The sequence below is a fragment of the Nipponia nippon genome, unplaced genomic scaffold (genome assembly GCF_047370975.1).
Source record: "Nipponia nippon isolate SJK-2023a ecotype South Korea unplaced genomic scaffold, ASM4737097v1 scaffold_33, whole genome shotgun sequence".
Lineage (NCBI taxonomy): Eukaryota > Metazoa > Chordata > Aves > Pelecaniformes > Threskiornithidae > Nipponia > Nipponia nippon.
In genome coordinates, this window is record NW_028262351.1 from 145,442 (window position 1) to 165,041 (window position 19,600).

The 19,600-nt window shown below is 40.6% G+C and overlaps 1 protein-coding gene across 18 annotated transcripts in view; it reads left to right on the top strand.

The window, feature by feature from the left end:
* Nucleotides 1-19,600, top strand: part of LOC148054134 (ubiquitin-associated protein 1-like) — a 111,203-nt gene that overhangs the window by 14,065 nt on the left and 77,538 nt on the right. For 15 of the 18 annotated variants that reach the window (XR_015707583.1, XR_015707586.1, XR_015707578.1 and 12 more), the window contains 3 exons: nt 8,183-8,223; nt 12,967-13,091; nt 15,645-16,574. Coding sequence is in view for 3 of the 18 variants with exons in the window: in XM_087770676.1 (XP_087626802.1) it covers nt 8,190-8,223; nt 12,967-13,091; nt 15,645-16,574 (1,089 nt within the window). In the remaining 15 variants the exon portion in view is untranslated. The remainder of the gene's footprint in view (nt 1-8,182; nt 8,224-12,966; nt 13,092-15,644; nt 16,575-19,600) is intronic. The other 3 variants (XR_015707592.1, XR_015707591.1, XM_087770682.1) reach the window with 1 other exon arrangement.

The window sequence follows — 19,600 nt, forward strand, 5'->3', positions numbered from 1 at the left end:
AGAGTGGGTAGTGCATGTGACCCTAATATAAGAGGAAAAATTGATGAATCTATAGTAGTCTGACACTTGTCCCATTATTTTTGTACAGTGTAGTAGACTTATTTTGGCTGAGTTCAAATATATGAAATGGCAAGTGATGTTTGACCTGCTGGCAGATTTTATCTTTGCAGTTTAAAACTTTTGTCCAACTTGATTTCTTGCTGGATGTTTTCTGTCTGCTTTGTTAAAGTAATTCCATAAGCATTCGTATTTCACCAAATTTCTAACTAAAAACATAACTATCAATAAATAGTACCATTTCTCTTCTGAGCTTTTACAGGGAAAAGGTGACTGTTGTATAGCTTTCTTTGGAATGGATTTTTTAAAGTAGAGTCATTTAATTGCTGTAGTGTGTTTAAATGCATTAAATTCCAGTTAATTAATATTAATCAAAAGAATGCAGATTGCTTTCTGCAATAAAATAATTTGAGTTCTTGTGTCAGTATTGGGAGTAGGTCCTGGTATTGCCAACAGAGTTGAACTTGTTTCTTGATAATATAAGGTCAGCTACTTGTACACCTCTTTTGGTCAAAGAGCATAAGAAGAAAAAGCTTGAAACTGCACAGATTCTGTTATTTTTGGATTTAAAAGGGGATGTTCTGATTAATGGCAAAAGCTGTTTTACTCTGTTATGTTGGCAGCATTTTGGGAATGTTTGTCTAGCTCTCTTCATTCATAACTGGGACAAGTCTGAAGTATTAATAAGATTCAAGTACTTCAGAGTCAGCTTGTTACATATTGAAGTATCACTGCAACAAATAGAGCAGCATTTTAATTAGCTTATGCTGCTCTGGGTTCCAGACATATATTTTTAAATGTACAGGATATTCTGCTGTGTTTTTCCATACATCTTTACCAAAAGAACAGAATAAGTGGGCTATTTTGTTGTTGAAGCTAGCAACTTTCTCTAGCTAGCAGTGTCTCTCATTTGAGAAGGGTTGTATTGAAATTTTATCTTGCTTCTAAAGTGCTAGGATTAACTAGAAAGGTTAATGCACTTACCTGGCTCTGGCTAGTGCTAAGATTACTGTTAAAGATTTGACTCGTTTGTAGTAGTGTGAAGTCTTGTGCTAATTAAGCTGAAGTAGCTAAATTTGTTAATAGTACTAGATTATTTCCATCTGACTATTTTAAGCTCTCAGAAGTGGTAGGTATTTGCTATCCAAACTTTATATTAGATATAGGAAAATAGTAGTTAAAAGCAGTTGCTCAGCTCATCAAGTTCGGGACTTGTTTCATTACTGCATTGTGAGATTATTGTAGCCCTCATTAGTGGTATGAGTGCTGGATCATCTTTTCTCACTTTTTTCCTAGAATGTAGGAGTTGCACAGTGTATTTATATTTTGTGCTATGGTTTATCATGCAAATGTCAGTCTTGCTTCTGTTGTATCTCAAGGAGGGGAAGATGGTCCTTCTATTTCTAGTTTACCACTCTTTTCTTGGTGATGTTGTAGCTCCTAGATTAGTGAAGCTGATCTCGAGAAACAAAAAAAGATGTAAACGCATATCTTTTCCCTCTGCTTTTCTGTTTAGATGATCTTTAAATAACTTGGGTAACAATCACTAGTAGGAACTACACTATAAAGTCCACATCTGTTCTCGGAGTTGACAGAACCTGGGCTGTCCCCTTGTTTGCTGAGTTTGGAAGTCAGGCCAGCCTTAGATGTTAGTTGCAGATTGTTTTCTCTTGTGACAGGACTCTCTTTTTTGGAAATAGTCTATTTTAAAAAGGTCGCCTATTTGCTGCAACAGATAAATGTGAATTTAGAATAGGTGCGTCTTCTATACTCATTTGGCACATCAGTCTCTGGCCAAAGGAAAAAAGTTTGCACTGATCTGCCTTGACCACAGGGCTGTCTATAAATAACTTTCAGTTTTCTTATGCTCTTGCCTGTGAAACTTGTAGTTCTAGAGGCTTGTGTGGCGTATAAGCTTCAACTTAATTGGAAACTTGTATGGCTGGTAAGTGATTCAGTGATTGAAGAACTGGTGCATTAGTGTACTGCATTTCCTCAGCCATTGTAGGGTTTTCCCTTATTTCTGGGTGAATTGTATGGCAAATTACCTTATGTCCCAAATACACAGTCAGGATCTTAAAGGAGGAATAGAGCTGTCCGTTATCAGTTAAGAGCCTTAAATCCTTAACCAGCCCAAATAGTATGTGCTTTTAACAAGTGTAGTGTCTTTAATGAACAAAGTGGAACATGACGTGAGGATAGCTGCGTAACTACAGGTGTCTAATATTAATGCAGCAAATCCATACGGAACAACAGAGCAAGAGATGCCGTGCTTCTCTGAGAGCGTGTGGAAGAGCTGTCTTCCACTTTAACTTCCCGTTGATTGATATTTACTGAAGCAAGTCTAATTGCCCACTATGTCACATTAAGCAATGGCACAATTTGAAGAATCAGTTTCTTCTAATGTTTGTTGCTGCTAGGAAGATGCTATCCAACATCTGCATGTAAAGCCTGGTAATGAATATTATTGCCATCACTAGAGAGTGTTGTTTCATAATCCAGTAATGTGATCTGTACACAGATCTACTCTTCAGGGGCTCTTTTCTCCCTGTCCTTCCTACTCACGTATTCTGGAAATGTTTTTAAAAGTGCCATTTTATTGGTTCCTGTCCCTCTGCCCCTCAATCATTGCACTGGAAATAACATCAAACTTATTTAGTTTGTTATAGGCTGTCCTTCAAAATTTAGATCTCTCATCACAGTTGCTTGGATTGTTGATCCATGGGATGTGTATGCAGCAGAGATATCTCATCCCTTCCTCCCTCCACCCCTAATCAGTGTAATCCTTACTCTATTTGATTACATGTAGGGTGACCACTTGTACTTACATCCCATGAGATGAAGATGTGTCGTTAGATTTGTTTTAACGAGTGGCCATTGAAAATTGAATGGAAACTCCATACCTGTATTTGCTTCAAGGAGAGTCTGGTTTGTTCTTGTTGATCTTTGAGGTTCTTGGTTTATTTTATGTGCCTTATCTCCTGGATTGCAGTAGCAATTAAAAGGAATTACTGTAGATATACTTAAAACTTTTTTTTTTCTGTTAAGACTAGAGAAAGTGATGCTTTCTTTTTTTTTCTTTTTTTTTTTTTTTTTTTCTGCGCAGCATGTAGTTGCAACATGTCAAATCTAGTTTTACAACAACTTTATCCAAAGAGCTGTTGTCAGTGGCTCAACGTGATGGTACTTAATGAAAGGGGAGTACCTCCATGCAGCTGACTGTGTTTGTTGTTTGCAGAACTGTTAGAGGTACAAAGTAGAAGCATTTGCTGCAGATTTTGGGGTGATATCTATTTGGAGACTGCAGTAAATGAAAACGGAATCTGTTTTGTACTGTAGTAAACTTTTGTGATCAGCTTTTTACTGTCGGTCTACGTAAGAGATCTCAATTGCATAGCAATGATTGAACATTTACATAGGTGGGAAGCTTTGATATGAGAATCTTTTGTTTTATCTTAGTGCCTGTTGCTACTTCTATTTTTGTTGTATGAGGCTATATACAGAATTCTGATGTCGGTTATAGCCTTTCACTTGCACTGAAACAAGTAGTTACAGTGAAAGCTTAAACCACTGTCTACATCTGGAATACCTGTTACACATTAGAAATCAATCACTTGAATCAAACTGCTTTTCACTGTTTCTCAGTGTAAAATCAGTAGTAGTTCATGAATGGAATATAGGGAGGAAAAAAAATATTTTTTTTTTTTCTTTTTGTAATTTTCAGAGTGAATGGATGCATCCTTAGTTCTGTGTACTTAGACTACACAATGTGTATTAGCAGGCAAAATGGAAGTTGCAAGATCAGGTCTCTTCTCTGAAAATCATAGATGTGCTGATTTGATTATGGTTGATAACTTGAGGCATTTTTGTTTCCTCTGACCCATAATAAGTACATTTCTCATTTATCTGAATCTTAGGTGGGAGTCACTTCAGAGAATTCATGTGGTCTGGAATCTAGACATACTCGCACCGCAAAATGGGGGATATAGCAACAAGAGACCAGTTCTTCTTGACAAATAGTTAAATTGGCTTGAGTTATCACTGAGAAAGCTGTTCCAGGTACCATTAGTGGTAGGATGCTTCCAACTTGACCAGTCAGAGCTCTTTCAGAAGAAAAGGAATGTAGATATAAAGTTCAGGGAAAAACACCAATAGAAGGAACATGAAAATAATAATTAAAAAAACACCCAAACTTCCCAGCAGCTCCCCATGAGTCACTCTTGGTAGTAATTTTTTTCTCATCTGTTGATGAGACTCTTCCTTTGGTATTGCTTGACTGCACCAAATCGCACTTCTCTGCATTCTCCTTGTTGTCTGGCAGCACAGCTAAGTAGTCATTCAGGTTTAAGTGGTGATGTGCCAGGTGGACTGTCTTGGTCATCTCTATGCTGTCCCTTCAAGCCTTTCCAGCTTGTCATTTATCTCTTTGTGCCAGTTGTTTCTGTCATCAGTTTTGTCTTGTCGCTTCTCTGTTTCTGCATCTTTGTGTTGGGTTTTTTTTTTTGTTGTTGTGGTTGTTTCCATGTCCCCCATCCCCTTCAGTCATCACTCTGAGGTCCTCTGCTATACTGTGTTCCTCTGGCTGGCTGGTTTTAAGAATGTTGCCCTATTGCCTCAGTGTTACTAAGTGAAAAATGAACGTACGGACAGGAAAGGAAGAGCTCACATCAGGTTGCTTCAGTGGCTGCTGACGTTAAAGTTCCTTAGGCATTTGTAGCCCTGATCTTCTCTTCAGAGGGTTAGCCAGAACCAAGAATGAGAGAATGGGGCTAAGGAGGTCGACATTTATAGGCTAGAGCTTGTAGGTGTGTCATGGTTTAACCCCAGCCGGCAACTAAGCACCACACAGCCACTTGCTTGCCCCACCCACCCCCCCAGTGGGATGGGGGAGAGAACTGGAAGGGTAAAAGTGAAAAAACTCGTGGGTTGAGATAAAGACAGTTTAATAGGGAAAGCAAAAGCCATGCATGCAAGCAAAACAAGGAATTCATTCACTACTTCCCATTGGCAGGCAGGTGTTCAGCCATCTCCAGGAAAGCAGGGCTCCATCACACGTAATGGTTACTTGGGAAGACAAATGCCATCACTCCGAATGTCCCCCCCTTCCTCCTTCTTCCCCCAGCTTATATGCTGAGCATGACGTCATATGGTATGGAATAGCCCTTTGGTCAGTTGGGGTCAGCTGTCCTGGCTGTGTCCCCTCCCAGCTGCTTGTGCACCCCCAGCCTACTCCCTGGTGGGGTGGGGTGAGAAGCAGAAAAGGCCTTGACTCTGTGTAAGCACTGCTCAGCAATAACAAAAGCATCCCTGTATTATCAACACTGTTTCCAGCACAAATCGAAAACATAGCCCCATACTAGCTACTATGAAGAAAATTAACTCTACCCCAGCCAAAGCCAGCACAAGGTGCCTTGTCTACACTAGTATTTTACTACAGGATTGCCAATAAAAGCAAGATACTTATTGCTTATGTGGGGTATTTTGACACTGAGGACGCATCCAAGGCTTTATGCAGCTCCAGATTGATACACTATTGCAAAACTCCCTGGATGGTAGACGTGCACATCTTTGGTTCTGCGGGATTCGTACGCATTGCTACTAATGTCCCTGGAGCAAATTGATAGTGTTATGGTAACTTAGTGTTCAGTTACCTGAGATCATTGTGTGAGATGGTAAACTTAGTATGTCCTTGCAATGGCCTGCTGGAGAGGGGATATAAATTATCATTCTAAAAATGACCTTTCTGAATTTTCTTTTCAATGTCCTTTATGTCAGTACAGTCTGGAGTTAGCTGCTTCTTGTGAATGAGGTAGACAGCATAAACTGTATTGCCTGTAGATAACTGGTGCTGCACTGAAAAAACTTCCTTGTCAGTTGAGTTTCCAAAGTGAGGAGGTTACTTCCTCTCATCAGAAGTTTTAAAATCCTATAGAAAAAGAGCACTTGCTTTTCAGTCTGATATAGTAACTAGAAGAAAGAAGAACTTGGAGAAATTTAAAAAAGTGTGTAGAGGCCTTGTCCCTAGTTCAGCTCCGCTGTAATAGTGGTGGACAATAGGCAACCATAGTACATGCTTGCAGGTGGTGCGTCACAGTCTCCGGTGACATACAGAGGACTGGTGAGGTATATGAAGGCTGTATGATTTCACATGTGGCCTGGCTTTTTCAGTAATAACAAATCAAGTTGACATCTTAATTGCTACTCTCATACAGAGGAACTAGCAATGTAGCAGCTTGTCTGACAGTGTGATCCGGGTCTGAAAGATGCAGCCTATTTTATGTGCTGTAGTCTGCAGTCTGGTGTCCTCTGCAGCACTGGGACTGGTAAAGCCCACTCAGCTCTAGTAGTTGACATGCAACTATACCAGGTGGTCTTGTGGCTTTGCCCTTGACAGCCTTCCTGAGATGGCAGGCTCGGCACTGTTTTACTTCCTTTTTCTTACATCTTTGAAGCCTCAATGTTTTATTTGCTTCTGAGAAGCAGTTGCCAGCTAGTGCCAAAACCAGTTTTCTGGTGTAGTGGAGTAGTTCTGGACGTAATACCAATGTCGAGAGAGATGGTGAGATGTGCCGAGAAGAACCTGACAAACATCAAGCAGAATGGCACATGGCTTTTATGTACAAGGTATGCCTGGAGTTGCCCAGCATGACTCACTTTCCCATAGCCTAGCACCTGCTCGCTGTGTTTCATGAAGTCTGGTTGTACCCAGGTAATCTTCATACAGCTTTGGCTTTAGCCATGTGTTGAATTCCTGTTAGCCAGTAGGGTTGGTTCACCTATTGATTTCAACATAATGTTGAAAAGGACCTTTGCACAGCAAAAGGTACTTTCCTAAAGTACTTGAAACTGGCTCTTCCTGACCCCAGTCATGTCGGCAGATGCCAGGAGGAATAGCTAAGCTGTCTGTGTAATCCTCACCTTATGACGCCCTTCCTTTAAGTTAACATTTGCAGTTGGAATCTACAGTGGAAACAGGAAGGCTAAGAGTTAGACCTCAGTTGAGGAATGATGGGTGTGAATGTTAGATCTGCTCCAAGTTGTGCTTTGAACACTGTCTGCTGCTGGTGGGGGTGTACCAGATAACTTCATGTTTTTGAAGAACAGCTGTTGGGCATTTCAGTCTATGAGCTGGGGGACTTCAGAAACAAAGGGCAACTCCGATTTTGTTGTGCATAATGTCAAAGGAGGACTTACAAATTCAGTTATTTGAAGAATTATGCTGTGGTGTCTTGAGATACATCTTGTGATGTACTTCTGATCTAGCAAAAGAACCAGTTATGTTATTGAACACACCATAAGCATCCTGGAGCAGGGTTTTAGCTGACAACTAATTAGACAGCTAATTCCATCTTAAACAACTCTTTTCTCAGGACAGGCCTGCTCTGTGTTAAAAGCTGGCTAGATACTTCTGTGTTTAACATCTTGGCCATGTAGGATTTGCATCCAAATTTTAAAAGTTGTTAGTAAAATTCTGTGGGCAGTGGATGAGGACTCTTGTTAACATTGTTTTCTTGTGTGTATCCAAAAAGATCTTCCTAATGGTACCATTTATTGTATACCTGTATTGTTATCTGTGCATTACCCAGTGTGTCTAGACAAGTACCATGCTGGCTAACTGACTGCGTACCCAATATGATAGTATCCCTTTTTAGAGCAGCAGGGATTAAACTGAAGAGGATCAGTGTGGTATTTCCCATTGGAAGGGCTATTCTTAATGCCAAGGGAGGTAGGGTGTGCTCCATGGGGCTGGGACAGAGCGGCCTCTGAATGCTGTGATCTGGAACTCTCTGCCTTCCTGATCAACCTGGCTGCTTCTTGGAGGGTGGGTTGGTTGGTTTGTTTGTTTGTTTTGGGGGGCTTTTGTTTGTTTGTTTTGGGGGGCTTTTGTTTCCTCTCTCTTCTTCATTTTGCCATTTAGGTTGTCAGACCCTGGGCTAAGTTATTTGTCTGCTCAGTCAATTCTCAAGGCTATAAAATAAGTTTGCTTATCTATCTTGGGAACAAGATAAACAGCAAGTGTCTGCAATGTGTCCCATTATCTAGAGATAAGACTCTGTAGAACTGCATAGACTTATGCTGTGCTACGTGTATAAAGTTGTTAAAGCTGTTTTAAAATGTTTTTCAGGTTCTAAATGGCTTCTAAGAAGTTGGGATCCGACTCTCATGGTAAGTGAAATTTGGCATCCTTGTCTTTTCAACAGGATGAATCCTACTATTGCTGCTGACTCATGTCCCAGCCTAGACAGTCCATAGAGACTAATCTGTTTCGCTTCTGAGCAGATTTTTGTTAGGAATGAAGTGCCTTAGCTTCCTTCTTGCGTAGCTGCTTGCTGATGCTGTGTCTGTTCTCTGGCTAAACTGAAATTCAGCCTGTGACTGTTCCCTACTCCTTCATGGCAGAATAATAAATAAAGCTGAACTGCAGTTATGATACTGATCTGATGTTTGCTGAAGTGGACGCTAGATCTGTAACTCCTTTCTATGGAAGTCACATGAGAAGTTGGATTGAAAGTGAAGCTTTTAATATATCATTGAGCTATGCTTGCTTTTTGCTCAGCAGTGACTTTTTTCCCTAAATTGGACTAATCTGGTTCAGCAGGCAAGTGAAAAAGAGAATATCTTCTGCATTTGAGATGTGTAGTGTCATGCAGATGATTGGTATCATAAAAATTATTTGCCTGTATATGTGCTTATATTTTAGAAAATGGGGTGTAATTTGAGAGGATTAATCTTTCTGTGGAACATTAAAGTTCAGTTTGTTGTACGTAATGTAGCTTCTTCAAATCAGTAATCGTTCAAGGCAGTACTGGGAGGTTCATGTGAAATTTCCAATGTGATTTTTCATGCTATAGAAACTTCTGCTTTTAGAAACTCAGCCTTGATCTTCCTGGATAATCTTTCAGATAAGAGGGTCCCGGGGAATTCCATTTTTCCTTGAGCTTTTTATTCAGTCTTGCAAGTGTAAAGTTGAAGTACAGAATAAGAAATGCCTCCCTTAAATACATGGTTAAGGATTAATAAAAATGGTCTCCTTTGCTGTGGCCCAGCGATCCTGCTGCAAGACAATTAATTTCTTTATTAGATAGCTGCTGGCTCTTCAGCAGTTGTTCTTGTATCTGTGAATGGTCTCTATGAACACTCTGAACTGCTTGTCTTCTGAGTCTGTTTCTATTTCTCTCTTCTGCTTCCTAAACCAGACTAGCAAAGACACTGCTTGGAGCTAGAATTCAACTTGTCTTAAATATTTCTCAAAACAGTACAGTGTGGTGGAACATGCTTCTGGCTTCAAAATAACAAAATCAAAACAAATGGTGCTGTAAGCTGGCTGGTTAACTTGTCTACACTTTTGTGTACCCTCTGTTCCTAATGACACCAGCGACACTGTCACAGTACTGTTTCTGAGGAGTAGTGGAGCAACTTCCTTGGCTTATTATGTCTTAAGAAATCAGCAGGGCAATTGTTTCAGTCTTCTCCAGGGTTGTTAAGAATTAATCCCACTAAGTGAATTTTGGCTTACTGTAAAGCATCTGGCCCAACAGCTACCTTGAGCTCAGTGTCTCTGGCAGGCTGATGAAATTGGTCAACATAGTTGATGCGTCTCTTGAACTTATTGTTGAGCTGCTTATTAGAGGTTAGAGGACTGTTGTTGAATCACGGAATGGTTGAGGTTGGAAGGAACCTCTGGAGATCATCATGTCCAAACCCCCTGCTCAAGCAGAGCCGCCTAGAGCAGGTTGCTCAGGATCACGTTCAGATGGAGACGAAGATGGGCACATAAGGTATGGGTGGAGAGAAAGGAACCCTTTTCCTGTCTTGAAGGGTATTCTTAGTGCATACACCTGTAACTATGCCTAAGCATGTAACTTCAAATGCTCTCCTGTCACTTGAATAATTGGAAGTTCAGGCTTAAGTTCTAGTAATTAGTGGCATCTAGAAATGCAGCTCTCATCTGTCACACAAAAAGCGTGGGTTATAGCAAGTGCCGTATATTAATATTGCTGTTGTATTGTCACTGTCACTATACAGCTTGAAAGCTTTTAACTCCAAATTCTGAAAATTATGTAAGTGTGGTTAGTGTGACCACAAAAACTAAGTTCCACTTGGTTTCAAAACTGTTCCTCATTCATAACTGGTACCTGGTTTTATCTGAAATGTTTCCATTTTGTTTCCAAACTGGAGGACACTTCTGTGAGTTGGCCAGTGATTTCTGCATTACACTAAAGTGGAGAGAAATCTTACTCTTGTAGTAGTTCCTTGGGCCAGGAATATCTTAGTGTGCAATGTCAGAGATCAGACTGACAAGTACAATTTTGCCAGGGCTATTCTCAAACTTCTTCAATATGCTCTTAACTGTTAAAAGGATGAAATGGCTAACAGCCATATTGAATAACAGATAAAAAAAAAAACCTTTTAATTGCTTCACTTGAACATGTGGTTATTGAAACAGTGGCTCGCATAATACTTTCTATATGTAGGTTTTGCTTGTTGCTTTAGAATTTGCCATTTAAAACAATTTGCACCCTTACCCATCAGCATGTTCAGGCAGAAGGTTCATCCATTTACAAAAGGAAAAGGATTCTTGGCTTTCTGGATCAGATTTTAACTTCACTGGACTATTACCATTCTGATTGGGCTGGAACAAAGTGAATATTATGTGCATCAGTGTTTTGCCTCAGATTTTTTTTTTTTTTAACCATCAAATGTCCTAAAACGCTTGGTGTGTTTCTTAACGTGTGCTTGCAGGTTTTGTAGCAGAGTTATATTCGAGATGAGGTTATAGCAGTGGTTGTTATTAAAAAATCAGTATACTGGGAAGAAACTAGAAGGTTTTTATTCCTTAGTCTATCTTCTGAGGTTAAACTGACAGCTATCAATGCAGCCCATCTAGTCTAGGTGTGTTTAGGGGTTGGTGGTTTTTTTTGGGGTTTGTTTGTTTGTTTGTTTGTTTTTTCTGCACCAAAACAAAGAGTGTTCCTATGTAAATACCACAATGTGTGCTTGTACCTTCTGTGGCTAGTATCTGTTTCAGGCAAAGGTGCCAGCTGTGCAAGGGGAGGTGTCTACCACTTACTGTGTCAATAGGTCTAATAAGACAAGCATTTGCACACTGAGCATTTTGGGCTGTGAGATCAGTGCAGAGAGGTAATCCTGCTTCACTTGGATCATCCTGCTTAGAGCCGGACTCGTGCCAGTGGGACTAAGCAGGGCGTAGTAGCAGCAGCAGTCACGCCGGCCTCTGAGCAGTCAGAGATCTGATTGTCTCTGACCTGGCCATGATTTACCACTCTCAGTGCAAAGACTGCCACAGTTGCTATTTCTGCATAAGCAAACACTTTGACATATCCAGGTTCTCAAATTGCCAGCTCAAATACAATTTGGATGCCGTGTTGCAAAGAGTGGTGTTGGTGGTCAGTGAGGTGCCATCTGGATGCTGTGCTGTATCATGCTTGAATGTGTGCTTCTCAGTAAGGATCCGTGAAAATACTATTATATTCTGCCTGGAGCATTTTTTTCATCCTGGTGGTGCAGGTGGGATGTAGGTTATTCAGCCTGATGGTTTCAAAGCTGGAGGAAATACCACCTGTGTCCTAACAGGACTCTGGGACCAGCCAGTGTGGTGCATAGTATGAGAACTCAAGTGATGACACCACATAAATGTTTAACTCCAAATTAACAGGATGTTCCTGTTTTTGAAAGCTGCTTGTCCTTTTGAAGCCTGTGGCTGCCTTGTAGATGAGTCACACAAATAGTACTTAAACTGTCATCTGGGTATGAAAATGGGTCAGATAAAAATAGCAAGTCACAGCTCACTGAGCAAGAGGTTAGTTACTGAACGCCACCTTAGATGTTGCTGCTAATGTCGTTTTGGATCTGCAACACTCAAAGTGAAGTTACAAATGAGTGCTAGAGGAACACTTCAGATTGTTATATGTAGCCAGAAACCTTGCCTGTAATTCCAAAAGCTTAGACCAGTGATCCAAGAGGCCCCTTTCAGGTAATCGAGAAACTGAGTGCAATTTATATTGCGGGTTTTCTAATACTTCTTCACAGCAGCTCAAGGAAAACAAACCTATAGTCAGGCTTCTTGGAGGTGTTTGAGCTCTAAGTGATTCTGCCTCATGAGTTTGCAGGATGCTTGAAGAGTTTTGTCCTAAAACACTTTTTAAATACCATGTGTAAGTGATAGGTATAAAGGACAGATGGAGGACCATGAAATATGTCTGAGGCCTCTCACTGGAGTGATTGCAAATCAGACAGCTGATTAGGTTAGATTGCATTCTTTCAAAAATAAGAATTGTTACGCTAAATAGTCTTGAGCTATTTCACTGTTTTGGTTAAAGTAGAGCGCCTAGACTTTGGGCTGCTTTGCCCTTGTGACCACTTCTGTCCAAATGTTACTTCCTACTTGTATGCCAAAACCTGGATTTTAGTTTGTCTTAGCTGCTCTAAAGCTGGGTCATTTCAAAGCCTGTTTTGAACATGACAAAAAATGATGTATCTTTTTATAGCGACATAACAGAATACAGTGTTTAGGAGAGCTTCAGCTTCCAGTTGTGTAGGCATAGTCTTGTTACAAGGGAAGCTAAGATGTTGGGTATGTTGACTTCAAAATCTGTTCAATTGTTGGATTGTTATGTTGTGGGTTTAGGTTTCTTATAATAGTTATAGGCTAGAACTTTAAAAACAAAAACAAAAAAAAAACCAAAGCCAAAACTGAGGCAATGAAGTCCAAACAGATTCAATGTGTTTCTGATCAAGAACTTTCTTTGTATTGAGTCACCTGGTGTAGTTGGGGCAGCAGAAATAAAATAGCTTCCAAATACAGAAATGAGAGTCTTAATTGAATGCATTAAAATTGCAAGGTTTGGTTGGGGGGTTTTTTGATACAATTTCTGCTTTTGATCTTAGGGCCTTTCAGTTATCTTGATGATGTCCCATTTAAGATAGGAGACAAATTTAAAACCCCAGGAAAGGTTGGATTACCCATTGGTTTCTGCCTGCCTGATTCTTCTCAGCTTGTCAGAGAAGCCCAGGTAAGTGATGTGTTTTTTGCCTTTCCGCTCTCTTCCCCCTCACCTCTGGCCCCCAACATGTGGTGCTGTAAATTGCAAGTTAGTCACAGTTTGCACACATGTTCAAATGTTAGTCTTGTCGGTTCTGTAGTGTCATTTCGTATGCCAGGTAGTAGTTGCAGAAGATCTGTCAATGTATAGAAAGATATAAATATGATAGGTTGTGCAAAAAGTTTCTACTTCTTATCACTTTAAAAAGCCTAATAGCATTTATTTTAGTGTATCTACTTCAAAAGAGCACAATGCTTTTGTGTAATAGTTACAGGTCTAAATGTTACCCAGGCTAAATTTGAGTAGCATTTTTAAGAAGAAAAATGGTAAGAACTGATACACCCATGCTATGGCATACTTAGAGAATCTTGTTTGAGGGTAACAAGTGTTTCTATGACCGTATTGTATGGGTTCTCACGATAGTGGGATGAAGAAATACATTTCCAGTTCTTGTTTTCTGTGCAGTTCTGAGTGGGAATTCTTTTCCAGCTGTAGGGCAAACAGGTTACAGCTTGGCTTCCAGGTCTTTGAGGAGCATGACTGTTACCATAAACTCTTGGTAGCATAAAATCAATTGCTTTAGCATAACTGTTGAAAAACTAATTTCCAAATGCAGGTTGTGATACAGGAAATCTAATTGAACTATGTTTTCTCATTTGGATCCATGATTTTCCTTGGTCAGTCCAAATTGATGATTGTTTTTACTTCAGCTGTGACAGATTGCTGTAGATTGTTCTGCCTTTTTTGTTTGTTTTGTTGTCCCCCGTCCCCCCCCGTATTACCCTATTACCCTACATCATGGCTTTTTCATTATAAGCATTAAATGATTACCTGATTATCCTAATACACATATTTCCACCCAGTTAAGCTGGTGTGGGAGAGCTAAAGGAGACTCTAATGTCCTATTGCTGGCTTCATTGTGCTATGTCTCCATTTTCCTGCCAAGCTGAGGCTCAAGTGTAGTATGCCCAATTGGACTGCAACGCCTTGCATAATATGATGTGACTCTGTAGACTATGCATCTCGCAGTGCAATTTGACTTTTACAGCTGTAGTGAGAGCTGTTAAAAAAAAAAAGTGCAGGGAAGCAAAATTGACTAAAGCTGTGTATTTTTATATAAATACCCCCCATTTTTTTAATATAAAAAAATATATGGCTTTGGTCAATTTTGGCCATATATGACCATATGCGTATATACACACACACACACACACACAAAACTATGATAGCTCTGCTCAGATAGCAAAGAATGTGTAATGAGTAGTACCCAGTGCTTCTGCCAGTGAGTTGTTTTTCAAAGTCACCTTGCTGATAAACTGTGTATCACACCTCTTGGAGTCTTAGAGCTAAGGGAAGGGAAAACTGTTAATACAGTTGAGACAACAGGTCTCCAGCATCTCACTGGAGCCTGCTATAGGATGGGATGTGACGCAACACATAGCGAGTCCCAGAAAAGCCCAGTAGAGGCTTAGCAAGCCTTGCTGGCTTGTTGCTCTTTAGAGCTAGGAATCTGTATGACCTAGCAGTCCCATGGCAAGAGCACTCCTGTTTGGTTATGTGCCATTATCCTGGCAAGGATGCCTTATGAATTCTTGTGAGTCACAGGTAGGTTACACCCTGGACTTGTAGGCTGCGTTCTCTGAACATTTTGTGGTTATTTAAAGAGCATCTGAGGCTGTTCGTTCTTCATAAGATATTAAAGCTTTAAGTAGATTTAGTCTGTTCAGAATTTTGTCCTCTCAACCAAGTCACTATGGTGGCCAGTAAACTGGTAGTGAGTATGCTTTCCTGTGCTAACCTGGCCCTGAAGGAGCTTATGTTAAATGAGAAAAGCTTGTGGGATCCTGTCATGCCAGTAACTGCAGCAAAATCTGCTACTGCAGGTAGTTATCATTGGTATAACCAGTATATTGCCTTTGGCTGGTGAGCCATTGGCACTGGGGTAAGAATACCAATACCTCTTAAACTAGTGGGTATAAAACTCTAATATCCAGTCCCATAGGAATCTTTTAGGGGGAACTGAATAATATCGTATTGGTCTTTGGATGCAAAAATACTCTGCCCTAGTCTTGAATGACTTGTGGAACTTGTGATGGGGGGTAGTTCAGTGGTGCCAGATCTGGGTATGATTGTCCATTTAATAATGCATTAGACTTCCCCTTGCTATATCTGTTGTTTTGCGGGGAGAGGGTGGGAGGGCTGTGAAACTGATCTTGGGATGATCAGTAGCTCTAAAGCAAAACTAAATGTAGGAAGGAGGCAAAATATGATATTCTAATCCAGACTATATAGACAGGTTTTGCTGCTAGATGCAAAATGAACTACTTCTGGTGTTTTCTAGCTTTGCCAGTCTATAGGTTACAAGAGATGCTGAGGAAAAAAATGATGCCTGTCCATGGTAATTCATGTAGCTCTTATTCTATGTTATTTATGTTGCTGTTAGAAGTAGTGGCTATGATCCTTATAATTATCTCTTTTTTTTTTTTTTTTTTCTCCTCTCCTTTCCCCTCCACCCCCTGTCAGTATGACTTCTCACTGGAAAAGAAAACAATCGAGTGGGCTGAAGATATCAAAAAAATTCAAGCTGCCCAGAGAGAAGCTGAACACAAGGCAGAAGAAGAGCTAGCAAACTCAAAAGCAGCTCTAGAGGACAGCAACAAAATGGGGTTCGCAGAGGGACCTTGCCCTGAGGCCATGCCTCCTCCTATTAACCCCATCCTCGCTAGCCTGCAGCACAATAATATTCTTACTCCCATGCCAGCCAACAGCAGTGCTGTGAAGCAAAAGGTTCTCAGTCCACCTTGTCCAAAAGCAGACTTCAACCCAGCTGATTTTGAATGTGAAGAAGACCCATTTGACAAACTGGAATTAAAAACTATCGATGATAAGGAGGAATTAAAAAATATTCTTGAAATTCATGTTGGTACTACTGGGTCAATTGTTGCCCAGCTATTAGATAATACTTTGCCCAAAGGAGGGTCTGAGTCTGTGTTGCAAGATGAGGAAGTTCTGGCATCCATAGAAAGGGCCGCATTGGACTTCAAGCCCCTTCACAAACCCAATGGCTTTATCGCTTTACCGCAGTTGGGAAACTGTGAAAAGATGTCCTTGTCTTCCAAAGTGTCCCTGTCCCCTATCACTTCAGTGAGCAATATCAAATCCTTATCCTTTCCTAAACTTGACTCCGATGAGAGTGATCAAAAATCATCAAAGCTCATGAGCACTTTCCACAGCACCTCCTGTCTCCACAATGGCACTTTGCTCAGCTCTTTGCAGACCTGTGGTCAGAATAAAGCTAGTGAACTGAATGGACACCATACGGTTGGTCTTTCTACTCTAAATGAGGACAGTGGCATGGAGACATCAACATTATCCTCTTCATCCAGGCTGCATTCCCTAGCTGTGTCGACAGTTTGTACAGAAGAAGAATCATCTGAAAGCACAGCAACTATGGTAAACATGCAGTGGATTAGAATTGGGGTTGCTGGGGAGATGTGGAGGTGCGGAGGCAAATGTTGCTTCTAAAATGTCCTGTGGCTTTGGTTTTAGTTTTATTTAATGGGGGTCGTGTAGATCCTCTTAATTTACACGGCAAATTGATCAATCCAACAGGTCTTCATGCTGGCAGTTCTGAACCTCAGATTATTACTCTGCATGTTTCCCCAAAATCTGATATTTTTAGACCAATTCTGGTGACTTTTTTTCTTTCAGCTTTTCAGCTCTTGTTGTTTATAGTTGCACACCTTTGAGCTAAGCGTATAAGATCATCTTTGTATGGTCCTGTGTTCTGTTTTATCCAACTGAGATATATCGGATTCTGAAGTGCTATTAGGTTTTGAGTTAAATATCTTCTAGATTTGTTCCTCAGCTTGCTTATTTATTTGCTGGAAATAATGGGAAATGCAGGCTTTTCAAGGAATAGAAGCAATAATAGATTAAAAAACACGGATGTGATGTCATTCATGAAAGCAAAAAGTGCTTGCAGGTGACCTGCAGTGAAATAAATGTCTTCCCCCCCCCCCCCCCCCTTCTTCTTCCTGAGATCCTTTTAAAATCTAATCTTTAAAAGGAAGAAAATGATGGTGGTCTGAAATCTGGTATTTACCCTCTTCCTTGTGAAGGAGGGTGGAAGGATTGCTTGGTGGATACCAAAGCCAGTCTTGAAGATTATCTCAGATTACTAACATTACAGTTGGTTGCCATACAGCTCTGAGACAGAAGGTGGATGCTTCGTTTCCTCAAACTTGCAGCAAGTTCTAAAATTACTTAGAGGACACTTAAAGACAACAGCTGGCATGAAGTTGTCTCTTTGTGAGTAAGAACAGAGATTTGAGTAAGCTTGTGGGCTTTTTTTCCACGGAACCTAAGATCTGGACACCAATACTACTGAAGCCTAGTGAAAGCTGTATAGTCAAATCCTCTAGCTGGCTCTAAAATAATCTGGTTTCTTCTGTCCAATATAAGCAGTGGTTCTGTGGTCTTACTGACATACTGTAGGTTTTTGTGCGACACCATGTTTTCTGAAACAAGTGACACTGCTTCTCTCCTGTTCTTTCAGCTCTTTTCAGGCTTAGGCAAATGCACTATTAATTGTGAAATACAGTATTCTGGCAACTAGTGTATTCATCAGAGCACAGCAGAACAGCTGTTTATTGATCACTACAACAAATTTAATACAGTAAACTTTGACAGAAGCAGCAACGTGCTGAGGAACTGCTCACTGCTACAGATCACAGGTTTGAGGCAATTGTATGATCATATGTAGCTCAGAGGTGAAACCTTGAAGTATGACACATGATGCATCTCTAGGGATTAACATGAAAGATCACTTACACCTAGATAGATGGGCATTTAGATGGCCAAATTTTCACTCTAACTATTCAAATCTCTATGCTGGATTAAAACTTTAATATTAAAGACCAAGAGGGAGGGTGTATTCTTGAGAATGTTCTTTTTTTGAAGCTCAGTGGTTTGCTTTTTGCAGTATTGGCAGAGGGAGAAATGACTAGTGAAGACAACAGGTTGGAATTAAACAAATCTGGTCAGAGACCTGACTAATATGATGCATTTTATTTACAGAAATCTCTGGTTACGGGAGGATGGGGCACTCCTGGTGGACCATTCAGAATATATACCACTGCAGTAGCATGATGTGTGTGGGCACACCAGCTGCAGGCAGGGCTCCTGGCCTCTGTATGAAGTCCCTAAAAGTAATCACAGTGTGCAAGCACATGCTGAAAGCACTGCATGTCTGCTTCTTGAAGGGCACTGAAATGCAAGTTTGAGACGTCAGGGAGCGCGGCTGCCGAGTGACCAGTCCTGGCTTTGACCCCTGCAATTCCTTTAGGTGTTTCCTTCCTCCACTGGAAGTCACTGACCACAAGCGCAGGTTGTCAAGCTCAAGTAGATTGAGGAGGAGGAGTTGGTTTTCCCATACTCTTGAATCTCTGGTGTCAGAAGCAGTTTTGGTTTTCCTGGCTGCAGCATCAGTAACAAAGCATCATCCTTCAATTTGATAACCAGCTGATTTCAGGGCTACTCCAGACCCCCATTTCAGTGTATCCCATATTCTAGTGCTTTTTGCTCTGGCAAAAGTGCCTGGAGAGGGTGTGTGTGAAGAGTTTTGAACCCCTCTACCACCATGAGGAGAGGTTCTTGGGTAAACCAGTCCATCAGACTGAATGTGATTTCTCAGGTTTTGTCTACTAGAAGAGCAATTCTTACCCTGGAGATGAAAATGGTCAGAAATGCAGAACAAAACCTTGGTGGTGGTTTGGTTTTGGTTTTGGGTGTGTTTGGTTTTAGTTTGTGTTTTTTTTGTTTTGTTTTGTTTTTCTTCAGATAAATGGAATTCGTCAAAATCCTAATACCTTTCCTCAGAACTGTTTTTCTAGAAACAGTTTTTTGTTGTTTAGTTTGGGCCCAAACAAGGCCTTTCTGAAAGAATTGAACAGGCTTTCAAGCAATCTATGTTGGCATAATAAGTATCAAGAAACACAAAACTGAGGCTTTTGGTCCACAGTGATTTCTTGCAGTCTTTTCCTGCATTTTAAATAGAATTAGAAGACTTTTAAATGGATGAATTGAAACATGCAGATTTGGTGGGGGCAAAGTTCTGCCTCTGCACTGCTGTTATCTTGGATGAAGTAGTATAAAGCGGTTCTGCAGAAATGGAGCAGGTGTACAGCAGGGAATGTTACCCAGTCTTGTTGGCATACTGGGAATGGAACCAAGTGTTGGGCGTTGGTAGAAAAATCACATGCTCTTTTTAGCCAGTGTGCCACATTGCTCATATATGGCGTATGAAATGCAGTGCTTTGAGAGTAGAAGAGAGGTATATGTTTCTCTTGCCCCTTCTCATGGTCAAAAAGTCAAGAGAAGTCTCTAGGCAATGACTTCAAAATTATCACTGTCATTCAGGCCACGTAGCACTGGGTCAAGAGCTGAACAGGAGCCAGCGTGTTACACTGAGTTGTATG